Consider the following 14,358-nt stretch of genomic DNA (forward strand, 5'->3'; position numbering starts at 1 on the left):
TCTGTATGGGCGCGCTCTGTCTGTATTCTGGGCTCGCGTTGTTGCTAGGTTACCCAAGCGTCTGCAGGAAAGATAGAAGCTAACTGAAGCGGTCGCTCTCAAAAAAACAGCTGATATTACTGTAACACACTGCTCACATGTAGTCATTGACGTTTGTTTGGTGGTAGCTGATGAGTCCTTTTCCGGAGTGAGGAACTTTGTCTAATGTTAACCAGCTTAATGGTTAAAGTTGTGGCTTTTGAGAACAACGTGAGATACCCGTATACAGAAAACCATCATTGATTCTAATTTTAGGCCTCTCCGCCAACAGCGAGACCGGCCAATGTTAGAGACCCGGCCACTAATGGAATACAGGCCACTATTAGAGGATTTACGATAGATAGATAGATAGATAGATAGATAGATAGATAGATAGATAGATAGATAGATATATAGATAGAGAGAGAGAGAGAGAGAGAGAGAGAGAGAGAGAGAGAGAGAGAGAGAGAGAGAGAGAGAGAGCGCGAGAGAGAGAGAGAGAGAGAGAAAGATGGAGAGACAGACAGACAGACAGACAGACAGACAGACAGACAGACAGACTCACATTACTGAGGTGGATGATGTGAACACATCCGATGGTATCAGCTTCTGGAGGACGTCATCTGGGCTGAGGAGTTCAGTCTGATCCATCTCTGGTGTCTGTATGTACTTCTGCAGGTCAAACCCATCCAGATACTCTAAAGATGTCTGAAACACAAACTTCCCAGTCTTCCACTGTCCTGGTAAGAGCATCTCTACAGACAGAGTTCCTGAGCTTCTGTCAGCGTGCTCCACTACAGCATGCTGATTCAACTCATTCAGACAGTAGAACAGGTTGACATTTCTGTCTGTCTCCCTCTGACCTCTAATCTTCTTTTTGACTAACTGGACTGTTTGCTCTGAGCTTTGTGATTGGCTTTTGGTCTCTGTCATCAGAAGGTTTAAGAACTTCTGATTGGACTCCAGTGAGAGGCCCAGGAGGAAGCGAAGGAAAAGGTCCAGGTGTCCATTCCTACTCTGCAACGCCAGATCCACTGCAGTCTTGTGTAGGTCATGAAGTGTTGCCACCCTGAACAGAGCAGAGAGCTCAGAGGTTTGCTGTTGGTCAGACATGTTTCTTTCTCCGTTAATGAAGCAGAGGAACACATATAACGCTGCCAGAAACTCCTGAATACTGAGATGCACAAAGCTGAACACTTTCCCCTGGTACAGTCCAGCCTCCTCTCTGAAGATCTGAGTACACACTCCTGAGTAGACGGATGCTTCTGTGACATCAATGCCACACTGCCTTAGGTCTCCCTCATAGAAGATCAGATTTCCCCTCTCCAGCTGTTGGAAAGCCAGTTTGCCCAGTTTGAAAATCATCTCTTCGTCTCTCTGTTCCAGCTCAGTGTATTTGGTATTTTTAATTCTGACCTGAATGATCAGGAAGTGTATGTACATTTGAGTGAGCGTCCTTGACATCTCTACACTCCCTGATCCATCTGATGTTTTCTCTACTACTGTAGCTAAAATCCAGCTGAAGACTGGAATGTGGCACATGATGAAGAGGCTCCTGCATGACTTCAGGTGAGCGATGATTCTGCTGGCTATTTTCTTATCATTGAGCTTCTTCCTGAAGTACTCTTCCTTCTGTGGGTCGTTAAATCCCCTTATTTCTGTCACCTGGTTCACACACTTTGGAGGGATCTGATTGGCTGCTGCTGGTCGGGTGGTGATCCAGAGGAGAGCAAACGGAAGCAGATTGCCCTGGATGAGGTTTGTTAGGAGCACATCCACTGGGACTGACTCTGTCACATCACAGCACTTTGGGTTGGAGCGAAAATCTAGAGGAAGTCGACACTCATCCAGACCATCAAAGATGAACATGACTCTGTTCTCTAAACTAGTGAAGACTATTGGATCCTTCACATCTGAGAAAAAGTGCCTAATGAGATCAATTAGACTGATGGTTTTCTCCTTCATCAGGTTCAGCTCTCGGAAAGGAAGAGGAAGTATGAAGTCGACATCCTGATTGGACGTGCCTTCAGCCCAGTCAAGAATGAACTTCTGCACAGAGACGGTTTTTCCTATGCCAGCCACTCCCTTTGTAAGCACTATTCCAATAGGTTTGACTTGCTCAGATATCTGTTTGGCTTGTTTAGATGAGGCCTTGACTTGATAAGATAACTGACTGAGTTGTTGAGATAAGTTATTCAAGATTTCACTGCACTTGATTGGCCTGTCTTGTGCAGCTTCTCTCCAGGATGCCCTCTCTATCTGTCTGACCTCATGTTCTTCATTGACATCTCCTCTTCCTCCCGCCGTGATGTAGAGGTCTGTGTAGACCTTCCTGAGCAGTGTGGAGTTTCCCTGATGTGTGAGTCCCTCCATCAGACACTTGGACCTCTCCAGCAGGTGTGATTTGTGGGCCTGTTGCATCTCCATACTAAATGGTTCAGGATGGAAACAGTGTGCAGAAAGACAAAAAACAAACAAATTATTTATTATGTCATAAAACCTCTGCCAGTGTGGGAAAATGGTCTGCTTACTGTATTAGCTCGAGTTTGTAGCCTACACACCTAATATACTGTATATGAAGGGTTTATTTGCAAAACGGTGTATCTCCATTTTGTAGAATGTTGGGAAATTGACATTTTGTATTGAGCATTCCATTGCATTGCATTGTAAAATGGATTTTATATAGGCTTAGAAAGTATGTTCCCAAAATATTTGAATGGCAAGAATTCACACAAAGGTGATCAGACCTCTGAACAGTCATTTCCAATAATAAAATGCAAAAGTCAAAAATGGTGGATACACCGCTTTGCAATGAAACCCTTCAAATATAGCCTAATATGCAGACCCACAGCTAATATACTGTATATACAGCCTAATATGCAGACCTATACCGAATATTACATTACATTACATTGCATTTGGCAGACGCTTTATAACCAAAGCGACTTTCAAAAGAGGACATAATCAAGCCAACATCACAAGCAAATACAAAGTGCACAGGAGATATACAGAACAACAAGTGCAGTTGCAAAGAGGGGTTAGTTTTTATTTATTTATTTTTTATAGAGTAAATAACGAGTACACACACACACAAACACACACACACAAACTAAACTAAACATCATGTCAGGAGTCTGCCCTGGGGCAAGGCCAGTTCAAGCATTAGTCTAGTAGATTCTCTCGAAAGAGGAATGTCTTAAGTTGTTTCTTGAAGGCTGCAAGAGATGTGCTTAGTCTTGCTGCCTCTGGGAGACCGTTCCACCACTTGGGTACCACAATGGAGAACAATCTTGACTGGGAGTACCTAGAGCGACTGGATGGCAGAGCCAGACGGCTTGTGCTGGATGAGCGCAGTTCTCTTCCAGTAACATAAGGCGTTAGTAGGTCCTTCAGATAAGCTGGGGCCGTTCCTGTGATGGTTTTGTAGGCAAGGGTCAATGCCTTGTGCTTGATCCGGGCGGCGATCGGTAACCAGTGCAACTCAATAAATAGAGGAGTAACATGGGTCCTTTTGGGTTGATTGAATATCAACCGTGCCGCCGCATTCTGGATCATCTGCAGAGGCTTTAGCGCACAAGCAGGTAGACCTGTCATGAGTGAGTTGCAGTAGTCAACGCGCCACAGGACCGTGGCCTGGACCAGTCGCTGTGTAGAATATTGTGTCAGCACAGGTCTGATATTCCGTACTTTGGACATCTGTAGTTGACAGGTCCGGGTGACCGAGTTGATGTAGTTGGAGCATGACAGCTCATCATCAATCATGACGCCAAGGTTTTTGGCGACTTTGTTTGGGGTCACGATGGTGGAGCCTATCTTGAGGTTGATGTTGTGACTGAGCTACTCTTTAGCTGGGATCACCAGGAGCTCTGTCTTGGCCAGGTTCAGCTGTAGGTGGTGGTCCTTCATCCATGTTGACAAATCGGTGAGGCAGGCAGAGATGCGTTCCGAAACCATGGTGTCCTCTGGACGGAACGACAGGTACATCTGGGTGTCATCAGCATAGCAGTGGTAGGAGAACCCATGTGTTTGAATGACACGTCCCAGGGAGGAGGTGTATATTGCAAACAGAAGGGGTCCCAGCACTGATCCTTGGGGTACGCCTGTGGAGAGGGTGTGAGTCGTAGACAGTTTCCCTTGCCATGACACACTGAAGGTGCGTCCAGAGAGGTAGGAGTTGAACCATGAGTGGACAACGCCTGTGATTCCCATGGCTGTGAGTATCCTCAGGAGGATCTTGTGGTTGACTGTGTCAAAGGCTGCAGACAGGTCTAGTAGGATGAGGACCGAGGATAGTCCTTCCGTTCTTGCAGTCCTTAGAGCTTCAGTCACTGAGAGTAACGCAGTTTCAGTTGAATGTCCACTTCTGAAACCAGATTGTTTTGGGTTCAGTAATCCGTTCTGGTTTAGGAAGTTGGTGACTTGCTTTGCAACTGCCCTTTCTAGCGTCTTGGATAGGAAGGGAAGCAGTGAGACAGGTCTGTAGTTTTTGACATGAGCAGGGTTCAGTGTAGGCTTCTTCAGTAGTGGTGTCACCCTTGCTTGTTTGAAGGCGGAGGGGACAGTGCCGGAGGAGAGTGAGGAGTTCATGATGGATGTGATTGCTGGGACCACTGTTTGGGCAATGTAATATACTGTATATATAGCCTAATATGCAGATCTACACCTAATATACTGTATATATAGCCAGTATACAGACCCAAACCTAATATACTGTATATATAGCCTTTACCAGTATGCATACCACTCTCTAAAACTATCTCACACTGATGTCTGGCACCTGGATTATTGTTTGTGGACGTCATGTAACCTCTCCCAACCACATCATCATCAACGTAGGGTCAGTCCATACCAATAGAGCAAAAAAAAAAGAATGATCGGTAACACTTTCTATGAAGCCCATATCTATAGCACATTATGAGCGCATTTATAACAAATTATAATGCACATTATAATTACTTACAACACATTACGACTACATCGATGATGTTTCATGATGCTTTATGTTAACAGTAATGAATAACCATGAATCTAGCTTATAATACTTTATAAATCCAAGGGTATTATGAGTGCTCATGACTGGATATAAACTACAGGCTGCCTGATGGGGCTTATAGTACATTATGATGCATTATAGATGTGCATTATACAGTGCATTATAGATGCATCCATATGAACTTCACTTTACTTAGAGCACATATTGACGACTTATGATCTCACATGAAACATTATAGCATCGTATGAGCCCTTATGACAGTTTATCATCCAGGTCTGTGCATAGAGGGGTATAGGTACTCATAATGTACTATAAGCCCCATCAGGCAGCCTGTAGTTTATAGCCAGTCATGAGCACTCATGACACCCTTGGATTTATAAAGCATTATAAGCTAGATTCATAGTTATTCATAACTGTTAATATAAAGCATCATGAAGCATTATGAGTGTAGTCATAATACGTTGTAAGTAATTATAATGTGCATTATAATTTGTTATAAATGTGCTTATAATGTTGGCTTTAAGTAAAATGTTACCGAATGCTCATTTAAACACTGAATTAAATGCTCATGCACACAGACACATTCACACACACATTATAGACAAAGCTATAACATGTGTGAGGCATTATGCATGTGCATGACATATATGCAATTGATAAGCTTGTAAAAATCTTGTTGATTACTAAGTTGTTAATGTTACAGTCTGGTTTGCCTGGACAGTGGTGAGTGTGTTTCCTGTGTGAATGTCAGACTGATACCCACCTCTGACCAGTAGGAACATCTCCTCCAAAGTTCAGCGCCTTGGACTGGTCACTCTTCATGGACACACAGCTCGGCACTGGAGAGGGGGGTCTCTTATGCTGCATGGGGCTGGATGACACACGCACACACACGCATACACGCACGCACACACACACACACACACACACACACACACACACACACACACACACACACACACACACACACACACACACACACACACACACACAAACAAACACACACACACACACACAAATTAGTCCCAATGTTCTTCAAGAATGCTAAAACCAAAATCCTGGAGTGGCTGGTACAGAGTCCAGACCTCAATCCTATGGAGAATGTGGAGTGGGTGCTGACAGTGAGGGTCCATACTTGGCCTACGTGCTATTTGGATCAGAATAATTTACAATGCATGAATGGGCCAAACGTCCTTTCGTGCGGAGGGTGTGTTTTAGTAGTTTTCCAACTAAACCGACAACAGCATGTCCAAAACTCAGGTGCCAGGTCCTCACAGACTCAAAGAGGTGGCAACACATTACCCCCACACTCAAGCAGCTTCACTGGCTCCCGGTGAAGTCACACATTAATTACTAAATCTTACTACTCCATGCTCTTGCTCCCCTGTACCTCTCTGATCTTCTCCAGCTCAACTCCCAATCAAGGTGCCTGCTTATCATTCCCCGGTCCAGGTTATGGATCTTTGGTGACACAAGCTTTCTGTGTTGCTGCCCCCACCCTTTGGAACAGTCTACCTAACATCCACCAAGCCCCCACTCTCGCTACGGTCAAAAAGCACCTCTCAAAAAGTCACATCTCTTAATTGAGGCCTGTGGTCCATAACCCTTCCATGCTCCCCTTTTCCTAACTATGTAGGCCCATCTCCTTTTTATAAAGCAGCCTTGGGTTTCCTGAAAGGTGCAAAAAAAACAAGTAATAATTATAAGCGTATCGTCACCAAAGGTGACCATGTCTTAATCTGCTACTTAACCTACTTAAGACTCTTGGTAATGTCTTGACAATGTCGTTATAATGTAGTTAAGCTTATTCAGCAAATGGTGAATGCGATCGCCAGTCATGAAATGGTTTACAGGGACGATGCACAACATATACAGTAATTAAGCCAGATCGTAGCCACAAGGCTAGTTTTCATCTCTACTCCCTGGACAAGAATTGTTGTAACATAAAGCATAAGTAAAGTACAATTGTAAAGGTTGAAACTTGTTTCCTTTCTTTCATGATATGAGCAAAGCAATTTTTGTTGGTATTTTCATTTCTGACTATGTTTCTATGGAAGTAGCATGTACTCCCATCACCCCTGATTGGAAGACGTGGGTTAGGCATTCGCGTGGGACTTTTAATACTGCTGCGTGAAGATGAAATGGTTAACAGGGATGATGCAAAACATATACAGTAATTGAGCCAGCCGTTAGCCACAAGGCTAGTTTTCATCTCTACTCCCAGGACAAGAATTGATGTTACATAAAACACAAGTACAATAATAAATATATATCATTTTCATTTAAATAATACACACTACTGGTCAAAAGTTTGAGGTCTCTCACACTTTCCCCCCAAAATACAATTTCCTGACAGTTAAACGTACGCTGTTTCAATTTCAGTTCTAGTTGAAAATCAGTCTGTTTTGTCATTGCTCTCTGAAATGAATGCATACAACAATTAAGCAATGTGTTGGAAAACGTAACTGTGGAATGAAATAGAAATTACTTAAAATACATGTAAGGGACAAATTAAGATCAAACCTACAGTATTATTGTGTGTGTGTTCATTGCAACTGGTGTGACAGTTGGGCCCCCTCTGGAGGACACATTTAGTGGGGGCACTGGGCAATTGCCTAGGTTTGCCCAATGACCACGAGGGGTAAAAGCAGAGTAAGGGGGCACATCTGGTATGCCAGAGGTTGCCATTGAGCCCTTTAGAGGAGTCATGGGCCTATCAACGAAACAATAATGAAGGTGCCCACCAGAAGACCACAGTGAAGGGTTTACCCCTCTAGCCATAACTGTTTACCAATGCTGACTAGTTAAGGGATTGTACTATCTAGTCCTATTAGTTGAACCTGGTGGAACTGTAATGGTCAGTTTATTTCCTGTGTGAATGTCAGTCTGATACCCACCTCTGACCAGCAGGAACATCTCCTGCTCCAAAGCGAAGAGGCTTATCCATGGACTGGTCACTCTTCATGGAAACACAGCTAGGCACTGGAGAAGGGGGTCTCTTAAGCTGCATGGGGCTGGATCACACAAAAACAAAGAAGTCCAAAAGTTCTTCAAGAGTACTAAAACCAAAATCACACTCGGACTACATGCTAATTGGAACAGAAAAAAATACAATGCAAGAATGGGCCAAACGTCCTCACAGGATTTCATTGGTTTATTTATGCTTATTAAAAGGTACACTGTGTAAGATTCAATATGACTGGAAAAATTGCACTTTTCATACATGAAGAGGGGGATCTTCTCCATGGTCCGCCATTTTGAATTTCCATAAATAGCTATTTTTAGCTACAAAAATGACTTTACTTGGGCCATACTACAAAATATTTGTTTATTACTTGGTAAACTTTCATGAAAAAATCAAATTTGGCAACCCAGTTCCAATGAGAAGCGTAGCTGCAGTATCTTTTTTGACCATTTCCTGCACAGTGTCCCTTTAACCCTTTCATGTAGAGTCCTGTTTTTTAGGGTTTTGCCAAATAAAGACCTGGTTCAACAACAGCATGTCCAAAACTTAATATATATGTTGGAAAAGTAACCGTGGAATGAAATAGATAACATTGTGCAATAAATTACAATAGTGGGGAGTAAAAAACTCTTAGATTGTGCCCAGGATTGGAGAATGCAAGTTGAATGGTAAAGAGGCCGCCTGACATTGTGACAACTAATCTCTGGCCAGATCTGGTCCTATGGTCATCACAGGGGCAGATCTAGACATTTTGGGGCCATAGGCCAAATATAAATATGTGCCCCTAAAGTCATTACATAGGCCTATATATAAAATTATGTGTTTTGGTGATAGTTTAGTGTTTTGTCTCATATATATCTTCCATTGCTTTATATAAGTCACAAGTAAAGATCAAGCCTATTTATGTGTGTGTTCACCGCAACTGGTGTGACAGTTGGGCCCCCTCTGGAGGACAGATGTGGTGGGGGCCCTGGGCAATTGCCTAGGTTTGCCTAATGACCACCAAGGGGTAAAAGTAGAGTAAGGGGGCACATCTGGTATGCCAGGCGTTGCCATTGAGCCTTTTAGAGGAGTCATGGGCCTATCAACGAAACAATAATGCAGGTGCCCACCAGAAGACCACAGTGAAGGGTTTACCCCTCTAGCCATAACTGTTTACCAATGCTGAGTAGTTAAGGGATTGTAATATCTAGTCCTATTAGCTCAACCTGGTGAAACTGTAGTGGTCAGTTTATTTCCTGTGTGAATGTCAGTCTGATACCCACCTCTGACCAGCAGGAACATCTGCTCCAAAGCGAAGAGGCTTATCCATGGATTGGTCACTTTTCATGGACACACAGCTAGGCACTGGAGAAGGGGGTCTCTTAAGCTGCATGGGGCTGGATCACACAAAAACAAAGTAGTCCAAAAGTTCTTCAAGAGTACTAAAACCAAAATCCTGTACTGGCCCACTCAGAGTCCGGACCTCAATCCTACAAACAATATGTAGTGGCTGATGACAGAGAGCATCCATTCTCGGACTACATGCTATTTGGAGCAGAAGAAATTACAATGCAAGAATGGGCCATGTGTCCTCACAGGATTTCATTGGTTTATTGATGTTCATTTAACACTTTCATGCAGACTCATGTGTTTTAGAGTTTTGCCAAATAAAGACCTGGTTCATCAACAGCAAGTCCAAAACTTAATATATATTTTGGAAAAGTAACTGTGGAATGAAATAGACAACATTGTGCAATAAATCACAATAGTGGAGAGTAAAACTCTTAGATTGTGCCCAGGATTCGAGAATGCAAGTTGAATGGTAAAGAGGCCGCCTGACATTGTGACAACTAATCTCTTGCCAGATCTGGTCCTATGGTCTGTCCAGGGGCAGATCTAGCCATTTTGGGGCCCTAGGCCAAATATAAATATGTGGCCCTAAAAGTCATTACATAGATATCAAATTATGTGTTTTGGTGATAGTTTAGTGTTTTGTCTCACATATATCTTCCATAACTTTATATGAGTCACAAGTAAAGATCAAGCCTATTTCTGTGTGTGTTCACCGCAACTGGTGTGACAGTTGGGGCCCCTCTGGAGGACAGATTTGGTGGGGGCCCTGGGCAATTGCCTAGGTTTGCCTAATGACCACCGAGGGGTAAAAGCAGAGTAAGGGGGCACATCTGGTATGCCAGGCATTGCCATTGAGCCTTTTAGAGGAGTCGTGGGCCTATCAACGAAACAACAATGAAGGTGCCAACCTGAAGACCCCAGTGAAGGGTTTACCCCTCTAGCCATAACTGTTTACCATTGCTAACTAGATAAGGGATTGTACTATCTAGTCCTATTAGCTCAACCTGGTGAAACTGTAGTGGTCAGTTTATTTCCTGTGTGAATGTCAGTCTGATACCCACCTCTGACCAGCAGGAACATCTCCTGCTCCAAAGCGAAGAGGCTTATCCATGGATTGGTCACTTTTCATGGACACACAGCTAGGCACTGGAGAAGGGGGTCTCTTAAGCTGAATGGGGCTGGATCACACAAAAACAAAGTAGTCCAAAAGTTCTTCAAGAGTACTAAAACCAAAATCACACTCGAACTACATGCTAATTGGAACAGAAAAAAATACAATGCAAGAATGGGCCAAACGTCCTCACAGAATTTCATTGGCTTATTTATGCTTATTTAAAGGTACACTGTGTAAGATGTTTAGTAATTTATTTCCAGAATTCATAATACCCATTCACTAATGTTACCTGTTTCATGAATACTTACCACCACCATCAAATTCTAAGTATTCAATATGACTGGAAAAATTGCACTTTTCATACATGAAGAGGGGGATCTTCTCCATGGTCCGCCATTTTGAATTTCCATAAATAGCTATTTTTAGCTACAAAAATGACTTTACTTGGGCCATACTAGAAAATATTTGTTCATTACTTGGTAAACTTTCATGAAAAGATAAAATTTGGCAACCCAGTTTCAATGAGAAGCATAGCTGCAGTACTTTTTTTGACCGTTTCCTGCACAGTGTCCTTTTAACCCTGTCATGCTGAGTCCTGCTTTTTAGGGTTTTGCCAAATAAAGACCTGATTCAACAACAGCATGTCCAAAACTTAATATATATGTTCGAAAAGTAACTGTGAAATGAAATAGATACCATAGTGCAATAAATTACAAAATTGGGGAGTAAAACTCTTAGATTGTGCCCAGGATTGGAGAATGCGAGTTGAATGGTACAGAGGCCGCCTGACATTTTGACGACTAATCTCTGGCCAGAGCTGGTCCTATGGTCATCACAGGGGCAGATCTAGCCATTTTGAGGCCCTAGGCCAAATATAAATATGTGGCCCTAAAAAGTAATTACATAGACATACAATTATGTGTTTTGGTGATATGTTAGTGTTTTGTCTCTCATATATCTTCCATCACTTTATATAAGTGACAAGTTAAGATCAAGTCTATTTATGTGTGTGTTCACCGCAACTGGTGTGACAGTTGGGCCCCCTCTGGAGGACAGATGTGGTGGGGGCCTTGGGCAATTGCCTAGGTTGCCTAATGACCAGCGAGGGGTAAAAGCAGCGTAAGGGGGCACATCTGGTATGCCAGGCGTTGCCATTGAGCCGATTAGAGGAGTCATGGGCCTATCAACGAAACAATAATGAAGGTGCCCAACAGAAGACCACAGTGAAGGGTTAACCCCTCTAGCCATAACTGTTTACCAATGCTGAGTAGTTAAGGGATTGTAATATCTAGTCCTATTAGCTCAACCTGGTGAAACTGTAGTGGTCAGTTCATTTCCTGTGTGAATGTCAGACTGATACCCACCTCTGACCAGCAGGAACATCTCCTGCTCCAAAGCGAAGAGGCTGCTCCATGGACTGGTCACTCTTCATGGACACACAGCTCGGCACTGGAGAAGGGGGTCTCTTAAGCTGCATGGGGCTGGATCACACGAAAACAAAGTAGTCCAAAAGTTCTTCAAGAGTACTAAAACAAATATACTGTAGTGGCCCACTCAGAGTCCGGACCTCGGTCCTACAGACAATCTGTAGTGGGTGATGACAGAGAGCATCCATACTCGGACTACATGCTATTTGGAGCAGAAGAAATTACAATGCAAGAATGGGCCATGCGTCCTCACAGGATTTCATTGGTTTATTTATGTTTATTTAACCCTTTCATGCAGACTCCTGTGTTTTAGAGTTTTGCCAAATAAAGACTTGGTTCAAAAGCAGCATGTCCAAAAATAAATATATATTTTGGAAAAGTAACTGTGGAATGAAATAGATAACATTGTGCAATAAATTACAATATTGGGGAGTAAAACTCTTAGGTTGGGCCCGGGATTGGAGAATGCAAGTTGAATGGTAAAGAGGCCGCCTGACATTGTGACAACTAATCTCTGGCCAGATCTGGTCCTATGGTCATCACAGGGGCAGATCTAGACATTTTGGGGCCATAGGCCAAATATAAATATGTGCCCCTAAAGTCATTACATAGGCCTATATATAAAATTATGTGTTTTGGTGATAGTTTAGTGTTTTGTCTCATATATATCTTCCATTGCTTTATATAAGTCACAAGTAAAGATCAAGCTTATTTATGTGTGTGTTCACCGCAACTGGTGTGACAGTTGGGGCCCCTCTGGAGGACAGATTTGGTGGGGGCCCTGGGCAATTGCCTAGGTTGCCTAATGACCAGCGAGGGGTAAAAGCAGCGTTAGGGGGCACATCTGGTATGCCAGGTGTTGCCATTGAGCCCTTTAGAGGAGTTATGGGCCCATCAACGAAACAATAATGAAGGTGCCCACCAGAAGACCACAGTGAAGGGTTTACCCCTCTAGCCATAACTGTTTACCAATGCTGACTAGTTAAGGGATTGTACTATCTAGTCCTATAAGCTCAACCTGGTGTAACCGTAGTGGTGAGTGTATTTCCCGTGTGTATGTCAGACTCATACCCACCTCTGGCCAGCAGGAGCATCTGCTCCAAAGCGAAGAGGCTGCTCCATGGACTGGTCACTCCTCATGGACACACAGCTTGGCACTGGAGAAGGGGGTCTCTTAAGCTGCATGGGGCTGGATCACACAAAAACAAAGAAGTCCAAAAGTTCTTCAAGAGTACTAAAACAAATATACTGTAGTGGCCCACTCAGAGTCCGGACCTCGGTCCTACAGACAATCTGTAGTGGGTGATGACAGAGAGCATCCATACTCGGACTACATGCTATTTGGAGCAGAAGAAATTACAATGCAAGAATGGGCCATGCATCCTCACAGGATTTCATTGGTTTATTTATGTTTATTTAACCCTTTCATGCAGACTCCTGTGTTTTAGAGTTTTGCCAAATAAAGACTTGGTTCAAAAGCAGCATGTCCAAACATAAATATATATTTTGGAAAAGTAACTGAGGAATGAAATAGACAACATTGTGCAATGAATTACAATATTGGGGAATAAAACTCTTAGGTTGGGCCCGGGATTGGAGAATGCAAGTTGAATAGTAAAGAAGCCGCCTGACATTGTGACAACTAATCTCTGGCCAGATCTGGTCCTATGGTCAGCACAGGGGCAGATCTAGCCATTTTGGGGCCCTAGGCCCAATATAAATATGTGGCCCTTAAAGTCATTACATAGGCCTATATATAAAATTATGTGTTTTGGTGATAGTTTAGTGTTTTGTCTCATATATATCTTCCATTGCTTTATATAAGTCACAAGTAAAGATCAAGCTTATTTATGTGTGTGTTCACCGCAACTGGTGTGACAGTTGGGGCCCCTCTGGAGGACAGATTTGGTGGGGGCCCTGGGCAATTGCCTAGGTTTGCCTAATGACCACCGAGGGGTAAAAGCAGCGTAAGGGGGCACATCTGGTATGCCAGGCGTTGCCATTGAGCCGTTTAGAGGAGTCAATGGCCTATCAACGAAACAATAATGAAGGTGCCCACCAGAAGACCACAGTGAAGGGTTTACCCCTCTAGCCATAACTGTTTACCAATGCTGACTAGTTAAGGGATTGTACTATCTAGTCCTATTAGCTCAACCTGGTGAAACTGTAGTGGTCAGTTTATTTCCTGTGTGAATGTCAGTCTGATACCCACCTCTGACCAGCAGGAACATCTGCTCCAAAGCGAAGAGGCTTATCCATGGATTGGTCACTTTTCATGGACACACAGCTAGGCACTGGAGAAGGGGGTCTCTTAAGCTGAATGGGGCTGGATCACACAAAAACAAAGTAGTCCAAAAGTTCTTCAAGAGTACTAAAACCAAAATCACACTCGAACTACATGCTATTTGGAACAGAAGAATTTACAATGCAAGAATGGGCCAAACGTCCTCACAGGATTTCATTGGTTTATTTATGTTTATTTAAAGGTACACTGTGTAAGATTTTT

At 43.2% G+C, this 14,358-nt stretch overlaps 2 protein-coding genes across 2 annotated transcripts; both read right to left on the minus strand.

Annotated features, from left to right (window-relative positions):
* Positions 1-579: 579 nt before the first annotated feature.
* Positions 580-2,462, minus strand: LOC134453999 (protein NLRC3-like). The gene has a single exon (XM_063204741.1). It carries the CDS (start codon positions 2,443-2,445, stop codon positions 580-582), a length of 1,866 nt encoding a protein of 621 aa, XP_063060811.1. The 5' UTR covers positions 2,446-2,462.
* Positions 2,463-9,208: 6,746 nt separating this feature from the next.
* On the minus strand, positions 9,209-14,111 carry LOC134454000 (AT-rich interactive domain-containing protein 1A-like). Its single transcript, XM_063204742.1, has 5 exons — positions 14,065-14,111; positions 12,928-13,041; positions 11,790-11,906; positions 10,373-10,489; positions 9,209-9,355 (listed from the first exon to the last, which is right to left on the minus strand). The coding sequence occupies exons 1-5, from the start codon at positions 14,109-14,111 to the stop codon at positions 9,226-9,228; spliced, it is 525 nt and encodes a 174-aa protein (XP_063060812.1). The 3' UTR covers positions 9,209-9,225.
* Positions 14,112-14,358: the final 247 nt, after the last annotated feature.

This window comes from Engraulis encrasicolus, chromosome 8 (assembly GCF_034702125.1).
Source record: "Engraulis encrasicolus isolate BLACKSEA-1 chromosome 8, IST_EnEncr_1.0, whole genome shotgun sequence".
In the NCBI taxonomy this organism is placed as follows: Eukaryota; Metazoa; Chordata; class Actinopteri; order Clupeiformes; family Engraulidae; genus Engraulis; species Engraulis encrasicolus.

What these genes read in the sequence shown, in the direction of transcription:
- LOC134453999 (XM_063204741.1), bottom strand. Translation starts at nt 2,445, where the DNA reads ATGGAGATGCAACAGGCCCACAAATCACACCTGCTGGAGAGGTCCAAG.
- LOC134454000 (XM_063204742.1), bottom strand. Translation starts at nt 14,111, where the DNA reads ATGGATAAGCCTCTTCGCTTTGGAGCAGATGTTCCTGCTGGTCAGAG. An exon ending in GATGTTCCTGCTGGTCAGAG is followed by an intron (nt 13,042 to 14,064) that starts GTGGGTATCAGA and finishes TGTGTGATCCAG; the next exon opens with CCCCATGCAGCTTAAGAGAC. An exon ending in GATGCTCCTGCTGGCCAGAG is followed by an intron (nt 11,907 to 12,927) that starts GTGGGTATGAGT and finishes CGTGTGATCCAG; the next exon opens with CCCCATGCAGCTTAAGAGAC.